General features: G+C 44.7%; 1 protein-coding gene across 2 annotated transcripts in view; it reads right to left on the bottom strand.

The window, feature by feature from the left end:
• Nucleotides 1-1002: 1002 nt before the first annotated feature.
• LOC6539310 (scavenger receptor class B member 1) overlaps nt 1003-17547 on the bottom strand; it is a 286125-nt gene continuing 269580 nt past the window's right edge. For both annotated transcript variants that reach the window (XM_039372237.2, XM_002086163.4), the window contains 3 exons: nt 10735-10860; nt 10122-10681; nt 1003-1305 (listed from right to left, as the gene is read on the bottom strand). In XM_039372237.2, coding sequence (XP_039228171.1) covers nt 10130-10681; nt 10735-10860 — 678 coding nt within the window. In that variant the 3' untranslated portion in view covers nt 1003-1305; nt 10122-10129. The remainder of the gene's footprint in view (nt 1306-10121; nt 10682-10734; nt 10861-17547) is intronic.

Here is a 17547-nt window from a genome sequence, read left to right as displayed (position 1 = left end):
TGTAAAATTTTGCTAAATACGTATATGTATATTTGATTTAATTTATTTGAATTTGTGGTTTGTATTTTATATTGAGGCAAACAAAAACAGCAGTTTAGCAGCGGACGATAATAGTGAATTTTGGACAGTGTTTTAAAAAAATGTATATATATATATGTATATGCGCTTGGATACCAGCGGATCACCGTGAGACGAAGTAGGGGGCCGGTATTGGCAAAGTGCTTTTTTATGCACTTAAAAAAGAAGTAATCACGGTGGCTGGGCGCATGTACTTATATATTTTCACTTAATTTTCACTTTTCACTTGATTCGGATGAACGGAAAGAATAACGCCGTTGGAAAAAACGAAAATGGCGACCACGGACGGAATAGGATATAAAGCCGTACTTATCTTGATTTTTTCCGCAAGGAGCGCTGGCAGGATCACGATGTGTCGCGGACTCGAAGGACCATGAAAAGGAGTGGGCGGATTGACTTCCAAGATAAGTTGACTTCTGAATGGTTGTTGTTGCTGTTGCGGCTGCTGCTGATAATTTCCTCCAGAAATGAAAAAAAGTCACGGGCTCGACTTCAGTTTTGCACTTTATTCTCGCACTTGTAAATTAAGACTAACTTAAAACTAACATTTTGAGTACCGCGGGACCGCGGAGTGGTGAATAGATCGAGAGGAGAGAGGGAGAGCGCGAGAAGAGAAGGAGAGCGCGAGGAGAGAAGGAGAGCGCGAGCAGCGGTGCTTGTGAGCCGTGGAGGAGCTTTACACTGCTTACACTGCCGCCCAGTTGTTTGCGCCCTTCTGGCGTGAACATCATTTTTTCCTCATATGGATAAGTGTCAAAATCAGGTCCTCGCTGCTAGGGTATATGCTACAGTTCTATGAATTTTTGGGCACCTGGTCGCGAGTATAAGCACATACCAAATTCAATAGCAATTTATTGCCATATTTAAGATTATATTTATTTAATAAAAAGTAAATTGTGCGATATATACAGGGGTAAAATGCAATTCTTTTAAACAACTTATGAACTACAATTTATTGTTTAAACCTATCACAGTTAATAAGGAGCAATTAGCTTGTGTATTAAAATAAATATAACCAAATCAGCGATTTAATTAGCTTTAATTAGCTTTTACCAGGACTGTATTCTATAACTTAGTTTAATTAGCCAAAACCTTATGTTCCAGTTCATTAAAGCATCCAAAACCAGTAAATGGTATTCATTCCTTCGTTTAGTTCATGTGTGAACTTAAACTCTCAATGGCCAAAAGTGAACTGATAAACTTTAGACTCCCTGAGTTATACGACATCTGAAAAAAAATTTTAGTTTGGTCAATTATTACTATCTGTTAAAAATTATTATTTACTATCATTCCTATGTTACCACTTGTGTACAACCACGGAAAAAAGCTCACCAGGTGATTTAGAATCACTTTATTTTTACTCCATTCCTATATTCATAGGCAACTGCATTGTAACAATATGTAGTGTAATTATAATTATAATTTTTCGTATATGTGCCCACTTTTCAAAGTTAAATTTCTAAGTTTTATCATGAGCGAAAAAAAAAGTAATTATTTTAGTAATCTAAGAATCTTAGAATGAATTTTACATATTTGTTTAGCTATTTTAGTGTAAAAAGAGAAAAACATTTTCTTTGAGAGGTTTTATGTAGTCTGATTATACCCGTTACTCGTAGAGTAAAAGGGTATACTAGATTCGTTGAAAAGTATGTAACAGGCAGAAGGAAGCGTTTCCGACCATATAAAGTATATATATTCTTGATCAGGATCAGTAGCCGAGTCGATCTGGCCATGTCCGTCTGTCCGTCCGTCTGTCCGTCTGTCCGTCTGTCCGTCCGTATGAACGTCGAGATCTCTGGAACTACAAAAGCTAGAAAGTTGAGATTAAGTATACAGACTCCAGGGACATAGACGCAGCGCAAGTTTGTCGATTCAGGTTGCCACGCCCACTCTAACGCCCACAAACCGCCCAAAACTGCCACGCCCACACTTTTGAAAAATGTTTAAATATTTTTTCATTTTTGCATTGGTCTTGTAAATTTCTATCGATTTGCCAAAAAACTTTTTGCCACGCCCACTCTAACGCCCACAATCCGCCCAAAGCTGCCACGCCCACACTTTTGAAAAATGTTTTGATATTTTTTCGGTTTTGTATTAGTCTTGTAAATTTCTATCTATTTGCCAAAAAACTTTTGGCCACGCCCACTCTAACGCCCACAAACCGCCAAAAACTGTCCTTCGCACTTACACTAGCTGAGTAACGGGTATCAGATAGTCGGGGAACTCGACTATAGCGTTCTGTCTTGTTTTTAAGTAAAAAAAAAGGAGATCCCCAACGTAACTGAGGTATACAAAAATAGTTAGACTGTTTTACAACCGTACATTATTAACTGGTTGCACACAGCTTTCTTTTGGCCGATTCTATGATATGGTCCGCTTGTCTGGTGGGAAGCGGAGAACACCAAAAATAAATTGCTACGAAATTTAGAAGCTTGATTCCATCTAGACAGGAGTGGAACAGAATCTCTGTACAGTTAAGGAAAGAACGATCTAAGACTGAAGAAAACAGGTGTTGGAATATTCATATATACGCTGTGCGGAGTCTTAAAACTCCCCACAAATTGGGGTGCAGGAGATCGGCCTAGCAACCGAGAAGACGGCTGGGATGCGAGAGGAGTCAAAGGTGGTCAGGTCAGACGGTAAATAAAGGACCTTGGACCCCGGCAAAGCGGAGAGACACTGAACTAACGGTACCGCGCTGGACCTTGGACTCGAACAAACCAAGGGCACAGAGGTTGAACGGTAACTGTGTGGACTTTGGACCAGCGCAAAGAGGACACAAAGGCGACGCAGGCGCGGCTCGTGGCAGTCGGTCAAACTAACACGCGTAGGTTATATAAGCAAGCGGAGAGCGCGAGTCGCGCAGTCAGGACAGAGGCGTGCGGCCGGAAAGTCGAAGCAGACGCAGAAGGTGCGGACACGGTCGATCAGGAGAGTACGGCAGACAGTCAGTGAAGAAAGTGCCCGGCAGACAGAGAGTCAGTGAAAAAAGTGCTATACAGACAGACAGTCAATAAGAAGTGCGCGAAGAGCCATACAGCCACACAGTCGATCGGGAAAAGTACGGGGATACACAGACATTCAATAAGAAAGTACGCGAAGTGCCACACGGGCAGACAGCCGATTCGGAACAGTGCGTGGAGAGTTAAAAAGTGACGCGAACAAGTGAAAGTACAAGTGCGTCGAAGCGAGCATCCAAAGAGGATCTCCGCAAAGAAGGACCAGCGAAGGACAAGCAAACACAGGACCTGGCGTGGTCAGAAAGGGACGGTGGAGTCAGTGTTCGCAAAGGTGGTTCGGGGAGAAGCTCTAGCTGATCTTACGGACGATACACCCTGCCCCATAACATCCAAAGCCCCGGCCAAGCCCGCAGGTTGATCCTTTGCCAAGGGCAACGAGTGCCTGTCTTACGCAAGAAGGGACGGTGGAGTCGGTGGTCACAAAGGTGGTTCGGGGAGAAGTTCTAGCTGATCTTACGGTCGATACACCCTGCCCCAGAACATCCTAAGTCCAGTCGAGCCGGAACGGATACGCCGTCGAGAGCGGCGCGGGACCAGCGAAGAATGACGACGAAGGAGCGACGACGCGCGTCCGAAGGCGAGGATCACAGGATTCTCTTTATCAAGTCACTGAATAAAGGTGGTTTAAATCTAAAACCCTGTCTTCTCTTTGGTCGGGCAATTACACAAATCATAAATTTGGTGGGACGAACAAACAAACTCTTTGAGCTAGCTGTTGCAATTCGTAGCGAGCAGAAACTAAGAAATGAGTTCGTTACATCTGGCGCCCAACCGTGATTGTCCAAAAGAACAGAGGGGAAGATGGGGAAATATTGGCTATACAGCCTGAATAAGGAATACTTTCCGGCGATAGCGAGCGCCCTAGGGATCAAGCTGGAGGGGTTGGTCGAGGATATGCGGAAGACGCTGTCCGAACTCATCAAGCGGACGTCAGACGGAGCCGAAACGGTCGCCATACTGGAGGCTTTGGAGAGAGAGTACGCAAGAAGACCGGCCGGAGAAGTCAAAGTCACCGGCGTTGAAGGCCTGATGAGGAGCCTCGTGTCAACAGCATGATGGCGGCTAGCGGGAGCAGACCCGAAAGGCTGGGAGTCGGGAGTGAACGGCGGGAAAACAGCCGCGAAAGGAGAGAGAGGCGGGAGCCCAGCCGCGAGACAACACAAAAGTAGTCCCTTAAGACTACGCGAAGATGGTAAAACAGGTACGGGAGTGATGCTTTCGGTACGATGGTCACGACAAGCCATTGAAGTTCCTGGACCAGGTGGAGTGGTCAGCAATGACATACGGTCTGGACATCAATCAAATCCCACGAGCGACGCCGGAACTGCTGAAGGGCAGGGCCATAAAGTGGTTCATCGCCAACAACAGATTCTGGGAGACAGCTTTCAGGAGTTCTTCCTGCCCAGGGGCTTCATGACGAAGCTGGCAGACCAGGTCAGGCAGAGGAAGCAGCGGCACGGCGAGTGCTTCAAAGACTACATGGTGGACATGCAGACCCTAATGCGGCCCTTGGGGATGTCTAAGAAAGAGACCCTAGAGAGGATAAGGGAGAACAGCACTCCAGCTCTGCGAATGTTTGTCCGCCCGTACGAGTGCCGGCACCTGGATGCCCTGATGGCCATGGCCGATGAGTTCGAGGACCTGGACACCCAGAGAGAACGGTTTGAGTCAGAGCGGACTCATCCCGCCACCAGCGGGATTTCCCAAGAGGGGAACAAAACGCGGTGTGCAGAAGGTGCCAAGAAGATTCCATGGGACCGTCGAAGCGCGAAGCGAACGGGCGAGGGCCAGACCCAGTGCGGCGTGGGTTTGTTTTGAACCCAGCACAAGCCTGCTGTAGGTGCGGTAGCCAGGATTACTGGATGCGGGAGTGCCGGAACCGACCGGTCGGCTGGACGTGCGGGACAATCGGCCAGAGGACCGTAGAAAGCTGCTCAAGATCGGGAAACGCCACGCGACCCCAGGGAGTGGCAACCAGGGTTCGCAAGGTGCTGTCCCTCAAAATTAATGGGCAAGCTAAAGGCGAAAGAAAGGCAACTGTCCGCCACAGTGTTCATAGGTGAAATGGAAATTAGGGCACCATGGACACCGGAGCCACAGTTAGTTTTATTAGCGAAGAGTTGGCGGACAGGTTGCGGGCGGGCGTATCCACAAGGAGAGAAGTGCGAATGGCTGATGGACGATATGATCGGTCAAACAGCGCCACTACCCGAAGAACCCGAAGATGCAGGTGGAGATCAACGCCAAGTCCGTGAAGGACGCGTACCCAATGTCAATGATTAACTACATTCTGGATCAATTAAGGGAGGCGAAGTACATAAGCAGCCTGGATTTGAAGGACGGCTACTGGCAGATTCCGTTGGCAGCGGCAAGTCGGCAATATACGGCATTTACGGTGCCGGGAAAGGGCCTATTTATATCTTCTCAGGAATGCAGGTGGACAGAAGAGATGCGGAGGAAAATGGGGCAGGATCCCCAAAAAAAACCCAGACTACCTATAGAAGGCCGGCCAGTTGTACAGGCAGATTTCGCACCGGGCAGGAAATGAGGATGTGGTGTCACGGAAGCTGTGTTTACTAACCAGAGAGAGACAGCGCGTCAAAGCCGAGAACAACGATATGCCGACGGCAGGACACCTGGGAAGTCGAAAGACAATTGCTAGGGTGGCAGCCATGTACCACTGGCCAGGAATGCACCGAGAAGGTACGTGCGGAACTGCGAGAGCTGCATGAGGTACAAGCCTAACCAGCTGCAAGCAGCCGGAAAAATGCTGACCCAGGTGCCGGAAGAACCATGGGCCACCGTGTGTGCGGATTTTGTGGGCCTATTGCCAAGATCAAAACACGGGAATTCGATGCTGCTGGTCCTGGTGGATAGGTTCTCCAAGTGAACCGAGATCGTTCCGATGCGTAGGGCGACCACCGAGACGCTACGAAAGGCTGTGCTTGAGCGAATAGTGGCCAGTTACGGGGTTCCAAAAGTTATGATCACGGACAACAGAGTCTAGTTCACGAGCAGGGCGTTCAAGAGGATTTTGGATGAGCTGGGTGTGAGACCAGCTCACGGCTTCATATACTCCACAAGAAAACCCGACAGAAAGGGCCAACAGGACCGTGTAAACAATGATCGCGCAGTTCACAGGGGCCGATCAGAGGATATGGGACAAGAGAACCAAGGCTGCCGAACGCGTTGTTCGACGAACAGACGGCCGGAACGGGCAGGTGTACAGGCAGAGAACGCGGAAAAACTGAAGGAGATCTTCGAACTGGTGCGGAAGAATACGGAAAAGGCAGCGCAGGATCAGGCGCTCCACTATAATCTCCGAAGGAGGCCGTGGAAACCCAAGGTGGGAGAAACAGTATGGGCCAAAGAGCACCACCTGTCGAAAGCAGCCGAGGTTCGACGGGCCGTTCAAAATAAAGAAATTCAGGTCGCCAGTAATTTGTGTATTGGAGCACGCGACAACAAAAAAACGAAAACGGCTCATATTACCGACTTAAAGCCGGGAAGCGCGGGCGCCGGCGGGCCAACTAGGAACAACCGGGAGGTCCGGGAGACCGGCACTGGGGAACAGCCCGAAGCGATATGGAGTAGTGATGCTGATTCCGATCTCCAGCTTCTGGCGTCACCCCTGGTGTCGCGAACCCCATCCCCGGTTCAGGAGGATCCAAAGGAGGTCCCTGACATGGATCTGTCGGAGAAGAAGACGATGGCCGAGGGGCCAGTCACGTACGTCTCCCTCTCGTCGGAGAGTGAGGAGGACGACGGGGGTGAGCCGGTCACCCCGGAGGTGTCCTCGGATGAGGACGACGGAGGTCGAATCGCGAGGGCCAGGATGGCGTACCGCAGCGTGCGGCGGGCGACGCAGGGCCACGGGCGGATCCGCCTCGGTGATGCGATGCCGTCGCGGGTCCTGGAGGAGTTGCGCGAGTTCGCGGACTCGCGGTACGCCACGCTGCGACAGTTCGAGCGGATGGTGGCGGAGCGGAAGGCAGCCGCCGCCAAGGCAGCATGGTAAAAGCGTCTAGCAGGGTGGCAGGAGGAGGAGCAGGCGCTGTGGGCACCCCATCCACCACCGTCGTTGCCGCAACCGCCGCCATCGCAGCCACCGCCACCACCACGCGCACCGACACCGCCGCCAGCACCACCAGGATAAGGAGGGGCCCCGGTGCGAGTGGCAACAGTCCTGGGGCGTGGATCAGGCGCACGACCCGCGAGTACGCGTCCGGACGGAGGACGAAAGCCCGGCGGAGAACGCGGAGAAGGGTCCGTGGGTGTGGCCCACGCCGCCACCACCAAAACTTGCACGGCAGGAGTCGTGCCCCGAGGCTTGACAGCCGCCTCAGCGAACCTGCCTCCGCAGGTAGGAGTCGCTGAATGAGAAGCCGTCGAGGGAGCTGGACAGCGCGGAGTGGCCTCCCTGGGTGGTCGAGGAGGCCGAGACCCAGGCGGGCAGACGGCATAAGGACCGCTGGGCCAAATAGTTCATGCTGGACGGCCAGCGGTTCCGCCTAAAAGATGTAAAAGAGATAATCACCGAGTTGATTGGGCGATGGGGACAACATAGCTTACTTGTAAAAAAGAGGTGCGAAGACATCCGCAGCATCCAAGGGCGGACGCGTGGCCAGGCACGCGGGCCAGCAGACGGACGCGGGGCCAGGCACGCGGGCTAGCAAACAGACGCGGGGCCAGGCACGCGGACCGGCAAGTCGACGCGAGGCTGCCGCAGGCGCGGAAACGAAGAGGGCAAGCTGGCCTCTAGGGCGTTTGGGTCCAGGGGCAGCAGCCCGGAGCATGGCGCATTTATCATTGGATTCGCGCAGAAGGGCCTCCAGGGCGCTTGGGTCCAGGGCCAGCAACCCCGGAGCATCAAGAGGCATCATCAAGTGGGTGGAGCTAGAAACGAAAGAGAGGATGAATAAATATGGCGATTTATACGCAAAGAGCTGCATACTTACCTCTATTGAGCTGCAACACCGAAATCCACGTGCGTAAAGAAAATCGGGATGGGGGCGCTACGATAATAGCGGTCGATCGATAGGGAACAGAATACTGGATTTTATTTTGATTTTCAACACGCTGTCACAGTATTGACAGCAACCGGCATGACATCGGAATATCGATAGGAACATGAAGTGGCAACGCCGGTCGCCAATATCGATAGCTCGATCGCGCAATCGGCGACGGGACAACATCGATGAGAATGGAAAGTGGCAACGCCGGTCGTCAACATCAATAACTCGGTCGTGGTGAGTACCGGTGGAGTTGCCAGAAATGAAAAGCGATGAGAAGGCGGGAAGTTTGAAAACCGAGCGGGTGACCAGAACCAGACGGCAACATATGCAGACCCCGGAACTAACGGAACCGCGCTGGACCTTGGACTCGAACAAACCAAGGGCACAGAGGTTGAACGGTAACTGTGTGGACTTTGGACATGCGTAAAGAGGACACAAAGGAGACGCAGGCGCGGCTCGTGGCAGTCGGTCAAACTAACACGCGAGTCGCGCAGTCAGGACAAAGGCGTGCGGCCGGACAGTCGAAGCAGACGCAGAAGGTGCGGACACGGTCGATCAGGAGAGTACGGCAGACAGTCAGTGAAGAAAGTGCCCTACAGACAAAAAGTCTTTGAAAAAAGTGCTATACAGACAGACAGTCAATGAGAAGTGCGCGGGGAGCCATACAGCCACACAGTCGATCGGGAAAAGTACGCGGAGTACACAGACATTCAATAAGAATGTACGCGGAGTGCCACACGGGCAGACAGCCGATCCGGAACAGTGCGTGGAGATCTACACAGTGACGCGAACAAGTGAAGGTACAAGTGCGTCGAAGCGAGCATCCAAAGAGGATCTCCGCAAGGAAGGACCAGCGAAGGACAAGCAAACACCAGGACCTGGCGTGGTCAGAAAGGGACGGTGAAGTCAGTGTTCGCAAAGGTGGTTCGGGGAGAAGCTCTAGCTGATCTTACGGACGATACACCCTGCCCCATAACATCCGAAGCCCCGGCCAAGCCCGCAGGTCGGTCCTTTGGCAAGGGCAACGAATGCCTGTCTTACGCAAGAAGGGACGGTGGAGTCAGTGGTCACAAAGGTGGTTCGGGGAAAGCTCTAGCTGATCTTACGGACGATCCTTACATCCTAAGTCCAGTCGAGCCGGCACAGATACGCCGCGAGAACGACGAAGAAGGACGACGAAGGAGCGACGACGCGCGTCCGAAGGCGAGGATCACAGGATTCTCTTTATCAAGTCACTGTATAAAGATGGTTTAAATCTGAAACCCTGTCTTCTCTTTGGTCGGACAATCAAACAAATCATAAATTTGGTGGGACGAACAAACAAACTCTCTGAGCTAGCCGTTGCAACTCGTAGCGAGCAGAAACTAAGAAATCAGTTCGTTACAACGCGTACCTTCAGACTGCTGCAATCAAGCGCACTCTTTCAAGTTCTTGTGCAAAATATTAAGAAATATAAATTTATTTGACGTAAATCCACAATTTTTATAAAATTAGCACTTAACTTTATTATAAAAACGAAAACGCTACAGTTCTGATAGCCGTTACCCAGCTAGTGGAAGTGCGATAGAGAAATTTCGGCACCGACAGTTTTTGGTGGTTTGTGGGCATAAAATTATTGGCAAATCCAGAGAAATTTTAATGTATAACAAAAATATTAACAAATTTTTTAAAAGTTTGGACAGTTTTGAGCGGTTTGTAAGCGATAGAGTGGGAGTGGGAACATGTGCCAACCAACTTGCACTGCAGGACCTAGAATCTATGGAGTCAACATGATAAATGTCTACTTTCTAGCATTTATTGTTTCTGAGATCTTGACGTTCATACGGAGTGACAGAGGGACATGGTCAGATCGACTCGGCTATTGATTCCGATCAAAAATATATATTCTTAATATGGTTGGAAACGCTTCCTTCTGTATGTTACATACTTTTGAACAAATCTAGTATACCCTTTTACTCTACAAGTAACGGGTATTATAAGAACTAAACTTTTTTTGAACTACACTCACCTGTTGGCTTAATGCTGCTGTTCTTCTCTTAAAAAAATCGTTTGGGGAGTTTGGCTCTTGGCGAAGGACTCGTCGCCGAGCCGGCGGTTTGTTTTATCTGCGCTATAGAGGGTGCTGGTAGAATTTCGGGATATAGTTACAATGTCGCAGTCGCGTCCCTCGTCGCTGCTTTCGCCCGTGTCCAACAAAGCCGGCTCCATATCCAAGGCATACGTGGTTTTTGTGCTGAATGCCGAATCCCGGACTGTTCGATTTTTAGCAGGATGCCTGACAACCGAAAGATCATCTAGTAACTTAATATCGCAAGGACTGTAAGCATGATTCGCGGCTTCACCTGCGAGGTTTTGAATTAAATTTGCTCGTACATATTTAACATCTTTTATATTGGCAGTTCGACGGGCGAAACTAGACATATGAATCGTAGCTTTGGTAATTGCATAGCTTAAGAGACTTATTCCCAACAGTATGCCGCACCAAAAGCCTAGCGGATTAACTAACGGCAAAATATTCAGGTAAAAGTTGAACCGCGAATCCAAGCTGTCAGGCAGATTTGACATCATCTAAAATGAACAATTCACAAAGATTTCATCGGAGTGGTAGTGTAGGTACTTACGATTTCAAACCACAGCATTGGCACTGTAAGATGATTAAACACTGACACTATTGGAAAATTGCTTAGGTCCTTAAAGTGCATGTTAATTTGCACTTTTACAGAGAGGGATAGCGGCAGGCCGGATTCCTAAAAAATAATAAATACACAAATCTTTAAGTACGACCGATTGGTTTTTCTTTACTGATTATTAGCCGAAGTAGTTATAAAGAAGCGCAATAGCACAAAAATTTCTTGTAACTGTACAATGTGGCATTACATATCTTAAATTGATAGGATGCTGAGTTTAATTGTTTAAAGCTTCTGATATTTTTTCTCGTGGTTACGATATAGGAAACACATACAGTAATAAGATATTGAGGTTGAAATGTGTGAATATACACAAATGTCTTTTTTACTAAGTTTAAAAAAACCTTTTGACTGGAATCAATATACTTTCAGGAAGGGTATTCAGATAGGTTTGTAAAAATAAAAAGAGGGAACGGTATAGTTAAGTTCCCCGTCTATCAGATACCCGTTACTCAGCAACGCGAAATTTCAGCGGTTAGAAGAGGCGATGCAAACCGATAAAAAATTACAAGGCATATAAAACTTGAAAAATATATAAATGTATGAACATTTTTCAAAACAGTGGGTGTGGCATTTTTGGGCGGTTAATGGGTGTGTACATGCAACAATTTTGGTGCCATTCTTAAGCCCTAAAAAGTACGACTTCTGATAAAAACTCTCAAAGTTACAATTGTACATTCGCGCAAAAGAATTCTTAGAAAAGACGTCACAGTCGGGGATGCTCCTGCGCGCACAAGCAGTGATAAGGATGGACGTAAGGGTTGGGGTGATTTCAGTACGTATATTAAGACATTTTAAGCTTATAGCTATGGAACCGTCGGGAAAAAAGCCGCAACAACCTTAAGCCATAGCGACTTTCAGCTCAAGGCTGCCCAAATTTTGAATCTATGCATTGCAAAATCTTAGCAAACATAAATTAACAAACGACGTCATCAATATTTTCCTGAGCCCTGCATGAGTTCATCCGAAATAAGATAAATTAATTCAGGTGATCTGTCACCATTTTCAGATAACGCTCGACCTCATAAAAAAAAATATTTTTTTATTATTTCCGACTGCATTCTGTGATGGCTCTTTAATTTGAAGACCCAATTAAGTGGATTCTAAGAGTTGGCAACCCCTGTAGATGTATAAGAATGGATACCCTTAAATTGCTTAGGATCAGTTCTTATAATGTCACAGAATAGTATTCCGATACAAGAAAATTCAGATCGGTCTGGGTTTTCTGAGTTACAATTAGTTTTTTTTCTTATTATTCTCGCCATTTCTTGTTTCTGTGCTAATAATATAAACAATTTAAATGCAGTTGCTTGGCATAGAGTGCTATGTTTACGGGTTGTATAACTTACATATCTCGTATTTAACTACGAGTCTTACACCAGTCTCGACTGCACATATTGCGAAAATCTCACGTTTCAATATGCAGAAAAAAAAAAAAATATAAAAATAGCAACAATAATGTGCGAGAACTCTATGCTTGATATTTTCAGCTTAAAATTCTCATGAAATACGTAAAAGCTTTTTTAAAGGCAGGTATTCCATTTCCTCTACACGAGTATTCTAACCTTAAGGAAAATCAATCTTCTATTTGAGGAATAGTAAAGAAGAAGAAAATTGTCTACTAGTTTTGAGGATATAACATCCCTCACGAGTAATACCAGTATTTGCAGTCATGGTTAATTGGTGATCTTTATTTTTTTCAGGATAGCTTTTAAGCAGAAGTAGCTTAAACTGGGACAGAAACCAAACCGAAGTTATGTGCTGTTACTCCGTTTTTCTCAGAAAAATCCAGACACTATTTTCTCTAAACCCACCAGACTTGCCCAATGCTTTGGAAAAGTGTCAGGAATTAGAGTCTAAAAACTTTTGAGCCCAATAAATAACCTAAGATTTAATACAGTAAATTCCAGAAGGAATAATAATAATAAAAATAATAATAATAATAATTTTTTTTTTTATTAGGCTTGAGCTAGCACAATTTGGTGCAGCAGGTCATTTGCCGTTCTGCTTCTATGCATATTAGCTTGAAGAATCTTCATGGCTTGCCTTTTCTGGCTACGCTAGAGCAGTTCGCTGTCCCAGGGAGGTGACCAACGTCGCTCCTGTTCTCCGATGCACAGATACAACATCTCGGTGCCTTTGTGCAAGTCTTCATTTTATGTCCACTTTCACCACATCTGATGCAGAGGTCTCTCCTATCCGGTCCGTTGCAGTTATTTTGCAAATGTCCGACCCCGAAACGCTTAAAGCATCTCTTTATGTCAAGACACCGCTTAACACGGCAGAGGGTCCATCCTATTTTTATCCTCTGCTTCGTCAATATCTTTGACGCGTCCTTCATAGGTAGTGTAACAAAGGCTCGCCTTTGTTATTACCTATTTACTCCTGTCAGGTGTATTACAATTTCTTGGCTTGTATCGCCTATTCCTTCTGTAATTGCTGAGATTATTTCATCCTCTTGTGTGATGCTGTCGATGTCTCTGATTTCCAGTTTGACCAATTGCTTCAGGGTCTTCACTGTAGCACACTCTTTGAGTGTATTCTTGAGTGTTCGCACAGTTTGTCCGTTTTGCTTCCTTTTGAAAGTTCCAGAAGCATATCACCTGACTTGGTTTTTCTAACCGACTGTTTATTACTGTCGGAATCCTCTGGTTTCAGGTTTTTTTGCACGTTGCACAACACCTCGGCATAGCTCTTTAGTGTTGCTTTCCTTTTTCCCCTTCTTATATGTGACCGTTTGAAATCCGTCATTTGTCTGCTTATTTCGGACTTCTTGCTCGGCTCATGCGCAGCCGGGCCAGTGGCCGTCCTCTCCTCTTCTTAAGTGTCGAAACTGGAGTTTCGCTCAATACATTGCCAGATGAATTTTCGTTGGCCTTCCTTGATTCTATGACAATAAAGAGCTCACTCATTTCTGAGGTGCCATCCTTGACGTCCATGCTGATGTTCCGCTGCTTCTTCATTGCTATCTTCATTTTCCTTAGAATGGCTTTCCATTGCGATAAGGTCTTCTCTTCTAGCGCCTGCATCTTATATATAAGCTCCTTTCGTGGGGAGCTTGACGTCAAGGTCTGTTTGAACAGAGCAATCGGTTTCGGCGGGTGGGGGGTTATTTCACCTTCGGCCTCTGTTTTGTCTTTATCCACATCGTTAGGGCTTGGGTGGGTCATCGTCGTCGCATTGTTGTCCGGTGTTCTTGCCATCAGGCCGCTCTTCCTGAATACGTCTCCTTCATTGTCCTTCTTTCGTTGTGTGTTGATGATCTTGTGTGAGTCGGTCCAAACTCTAGGCCGCTATCTCCCCGCATATGTGCAGTAGTCCTCAAGCGTCCCCATGGGTCCCTATGCAAGCAGTGAGGTTCATGCGAGGGTTGACACAGAGTTTCATGGGCAACTGTGTTCAGAGCCAGGACGGACTCTAAGCAGGATTTCTTTCTACTGCACCTGCACCACCGATCCATCGGTGTGCGGCTCGAACATACTTAGAAACTTGCTAAGTTTTATTTGGACGGAGGCAAGGTAGGCATTATCCTGAAAGTCGGTTCAGCGAGATGTCACTCTTACTTACTAAGGTAACAGAATGCCTCATTCGTCAGCCCGAAATCATCGATTCAAGTAGGTTATATCTTATCGTTTGTCCCAGTGATATCCATGGTCGTACCGTGACTAAGGATCGCGGGTGTGTCAGGCCCGGAGAAAATAATACTCTTCCATCAAAGGAATATATTATAAAAAAAATACTTTAGCAATCAAATAGAATATAAAACTGAATCAGTTATTGCAGAAAGAAGTAATTATAGCTTGAGATCTTATAATTTGGAGCCGACGATGTTTATTCCGTCAAATAAAAATTGAAAAGCTTGGGATCAAAAATCCTGAACGCGCCGTCGTTAAATTTTCTGACAATGAAAAAATGCGTAATCCAAAAATAATTTCCAATCAATTAAAGATTTCGAAAATAAAATTATGAATAAAATTGAAAAGGAGCATTCTAAAATTAATATACAAATCCCTTTTCGAACCGATATCCGAGGAGAAATAAATACTGACAATGACAGGGCAATTTATATCCTTATGCTATGTCAGTCTCAGATTTCGTTAATAATAAAATCGATAGAATGTTAAAGGAACAAATTATAAGACCTAGTAGAAGCCTCTATAATTCACCAGTCCTACTAACCAAACAGGGTAAAAATGAAGAAGGAAGCACAATACCGGATAGATACCCGATGTGTAATATTATCTAACTTAGGAAAGTCAAAATATTTCTCAATAATTGATTTGGTATCAGTATTCTACCAAATTTTAATGAAAGATTCAGGTATTGAAAAAACAGCTTTTTCTATTAATAATTGGAAATTTGAATTCTTACGTATGCCATTTGGTTCAACAAACGCCCCTAGAATATTTCAAAGAGCAATGGACAATATATTAAGAGAACAAGTTGGAAAAACTTGTCATATTTATATGGATGACATAATAATCTTTTCAAATACAATTGAACAACATTATACCGATCTAATTCAAATAATAAATATTTTACAACAAGCAAATATAAAAATTTCTCTTGAAAAATCTAAATTCGGTAAATTAGAAACAGCATTTCTTGGTTATATTGTTTCTCACAATGTAATTAAAATGTATCCTGAAAAAATATTTACAATTATGAAGTATCCGATTCCATAAACATTAGAGAGCTTTGAAGTTTCCTAGGCCTCACTGCATTGTAGCATATAACGATTTATTTAGACTGAGCTGGTGGAATATTAACGTGTTAACGGAGCACGCGATGTCCTCGGCATTTCAGATATCTAGTCGGCTTGGGGTGGATCAGCAAAAGAATGAACCGCCACATTAAAATGCTCGTATGCTATTGAAAAATAATTAAAATTCGCATACTATATTTATGGACAAAAAGGGAAAGAACAGAAAAGGCTAGTATAAAGATAGAAAAGAAAAAATACTAAAAAGGGAGAAAATAAGGGATACACTTGCCAACATCACTTCTTCTATCACGCCAGTCTGCGTAATGCCCACCCTTCCATGATCCTTATGGTCCTACAAATTACACTTGGGATCCCTTGAAGTGACTACATTCTACTCATTCCATTACACTTTGATTTCCATGACCCCCGGATAAGGAGAAATTTATCTAAAATTCATTTTGATAACCTTTTATTAACATATTAATTTATAAGCTATTCATTTCATATTCATCTCAGTTCTATAAGTATTGTAGTATTCCAAACGTGGTGAATTGATAGGGCAGACATTTAAGTTTATAACTCTTTATTTATTCTGAGAGTTTTAGTTGGGCAGAAAAAGGTTCTGCCCGTTCGGTGGTTTACAAGGCTCTGAATATTCGATCTTAAGTATATTTCGGCTAAGCTTAAGCAGCGTGGCTGCGCTGCCGGATACGCCAGCATCGGAGCGGCTCTCTCTTATGTATATCTTATATATCTATGCTTATCGCGAGAGTGAGTTATGCACATATGTATTGTGCATTTGGTCAGCGTGGGAATGCTGACAATGCACTTATACTTTGTAGCCTTCCAGTGGACGATCATGTTACATCCGTCTTGAGGCTTATTGACATAAACATAGCAACAAAGTGTTGTCATGTGTTTGTATACTTATTGTTCTTAATATTACGTATGCGCACACTACATCTCCCTCCTTTTGAAAAATAACGTAACCTAGTGTAGTTATTTTATTTAATGAATGCATATTATATATATATTATTATATTTTTTTTTTTTATTTTATTTTTTTGTTTAGCTTGAACAATACTATTACAAAAGTGAATTTTGTAATAAGAAATAAAAATTTTGTATAAATGATCAAGAAAAATATAAGTGTAACGTCAGTTATGAATGGAATTTCTTTAATCGATCTTTATGAACTATTTGTTTCTTGTTTTTATTTGTAAGTAAAGTAATATTATTATTTTCTCCTATGCTTTCTATCTTATAGGGCCCTGTGTATTTAAAATCTAATTTATGGCCTACCTCATTTTTTAATAAAACTTTATCTCCTACTTCTAACTCTAAATTTTTTGTTTTTAAGTCGTAATTTCCCTTACTTTTCAATTTATGTGCTTCAAGCAGTTTCCTTGCTCGAGCATATGCTACTTCTAATCTATATTTACTTTCTTTAGCGTAATCATCTATATTATATATTGGTTCTATGCTATGTAACTTATTAAAATGCTTTGGTAAATTACTTGTTTTACCGAAAACTAATTCGTATGGACAATAATTATGTACCATAGATGGGGTTGTGTTGAAGCAGTATACAAAATACTGAAGCCATACATCCCAATCGGTTTTGTCCGCCGATATATAGGATCGTATATACTCGTTCAAAGTTCTATGACTTCGTTCGATCACTCCAACTGTCTGGTGGTGATGAGCTGTTGATGTTATATTTTTGATTTTTAAATATTTACATAGGTCAGTAATTACTGAATTCTTATACTCTGTTCCCATGTCCGTTATAAACGTCTTCATCGGACCGTACTTCAGAATAAAGGATTCGAATATAGCTTTAGCGACTGTTTTTGCGCTTTTATCTGCTATTGGAATGGCAACTAAATACTTGGTTAAATCACATATGAGGGTGACTGCGTACTCGTTACCATTTTCCGACCTGGGTAGTGGACCGATTGTGTCCACGACAACTCTATCGAAAGCATGTTCTGGTGTTTCTGTTATAGTCATTGGGGTCTTTGTATGCTTTGTTATTTTTG

Source organism: Drosophila yakuba, chromosome 2R (assembly GCF_016746365.2).
Source record: "Drosophila yakuba strain Tai18E2 chromosome 2R, Prin_Dyak_Tai18E2_2.1, whole genome shotgun sequence".
Taxonomy (NCBI): Eukaryota; Metazoa; Arthropoda; class Insecta; order Diptera; family Drosophilidae; genus Drosophila; species Drosophila yakuba.
The sequence above is the reverse complement of the archived record's forward strand: the minus strand, read 5'-3'. Positions and strand labels throughout refer to the sequence as shown.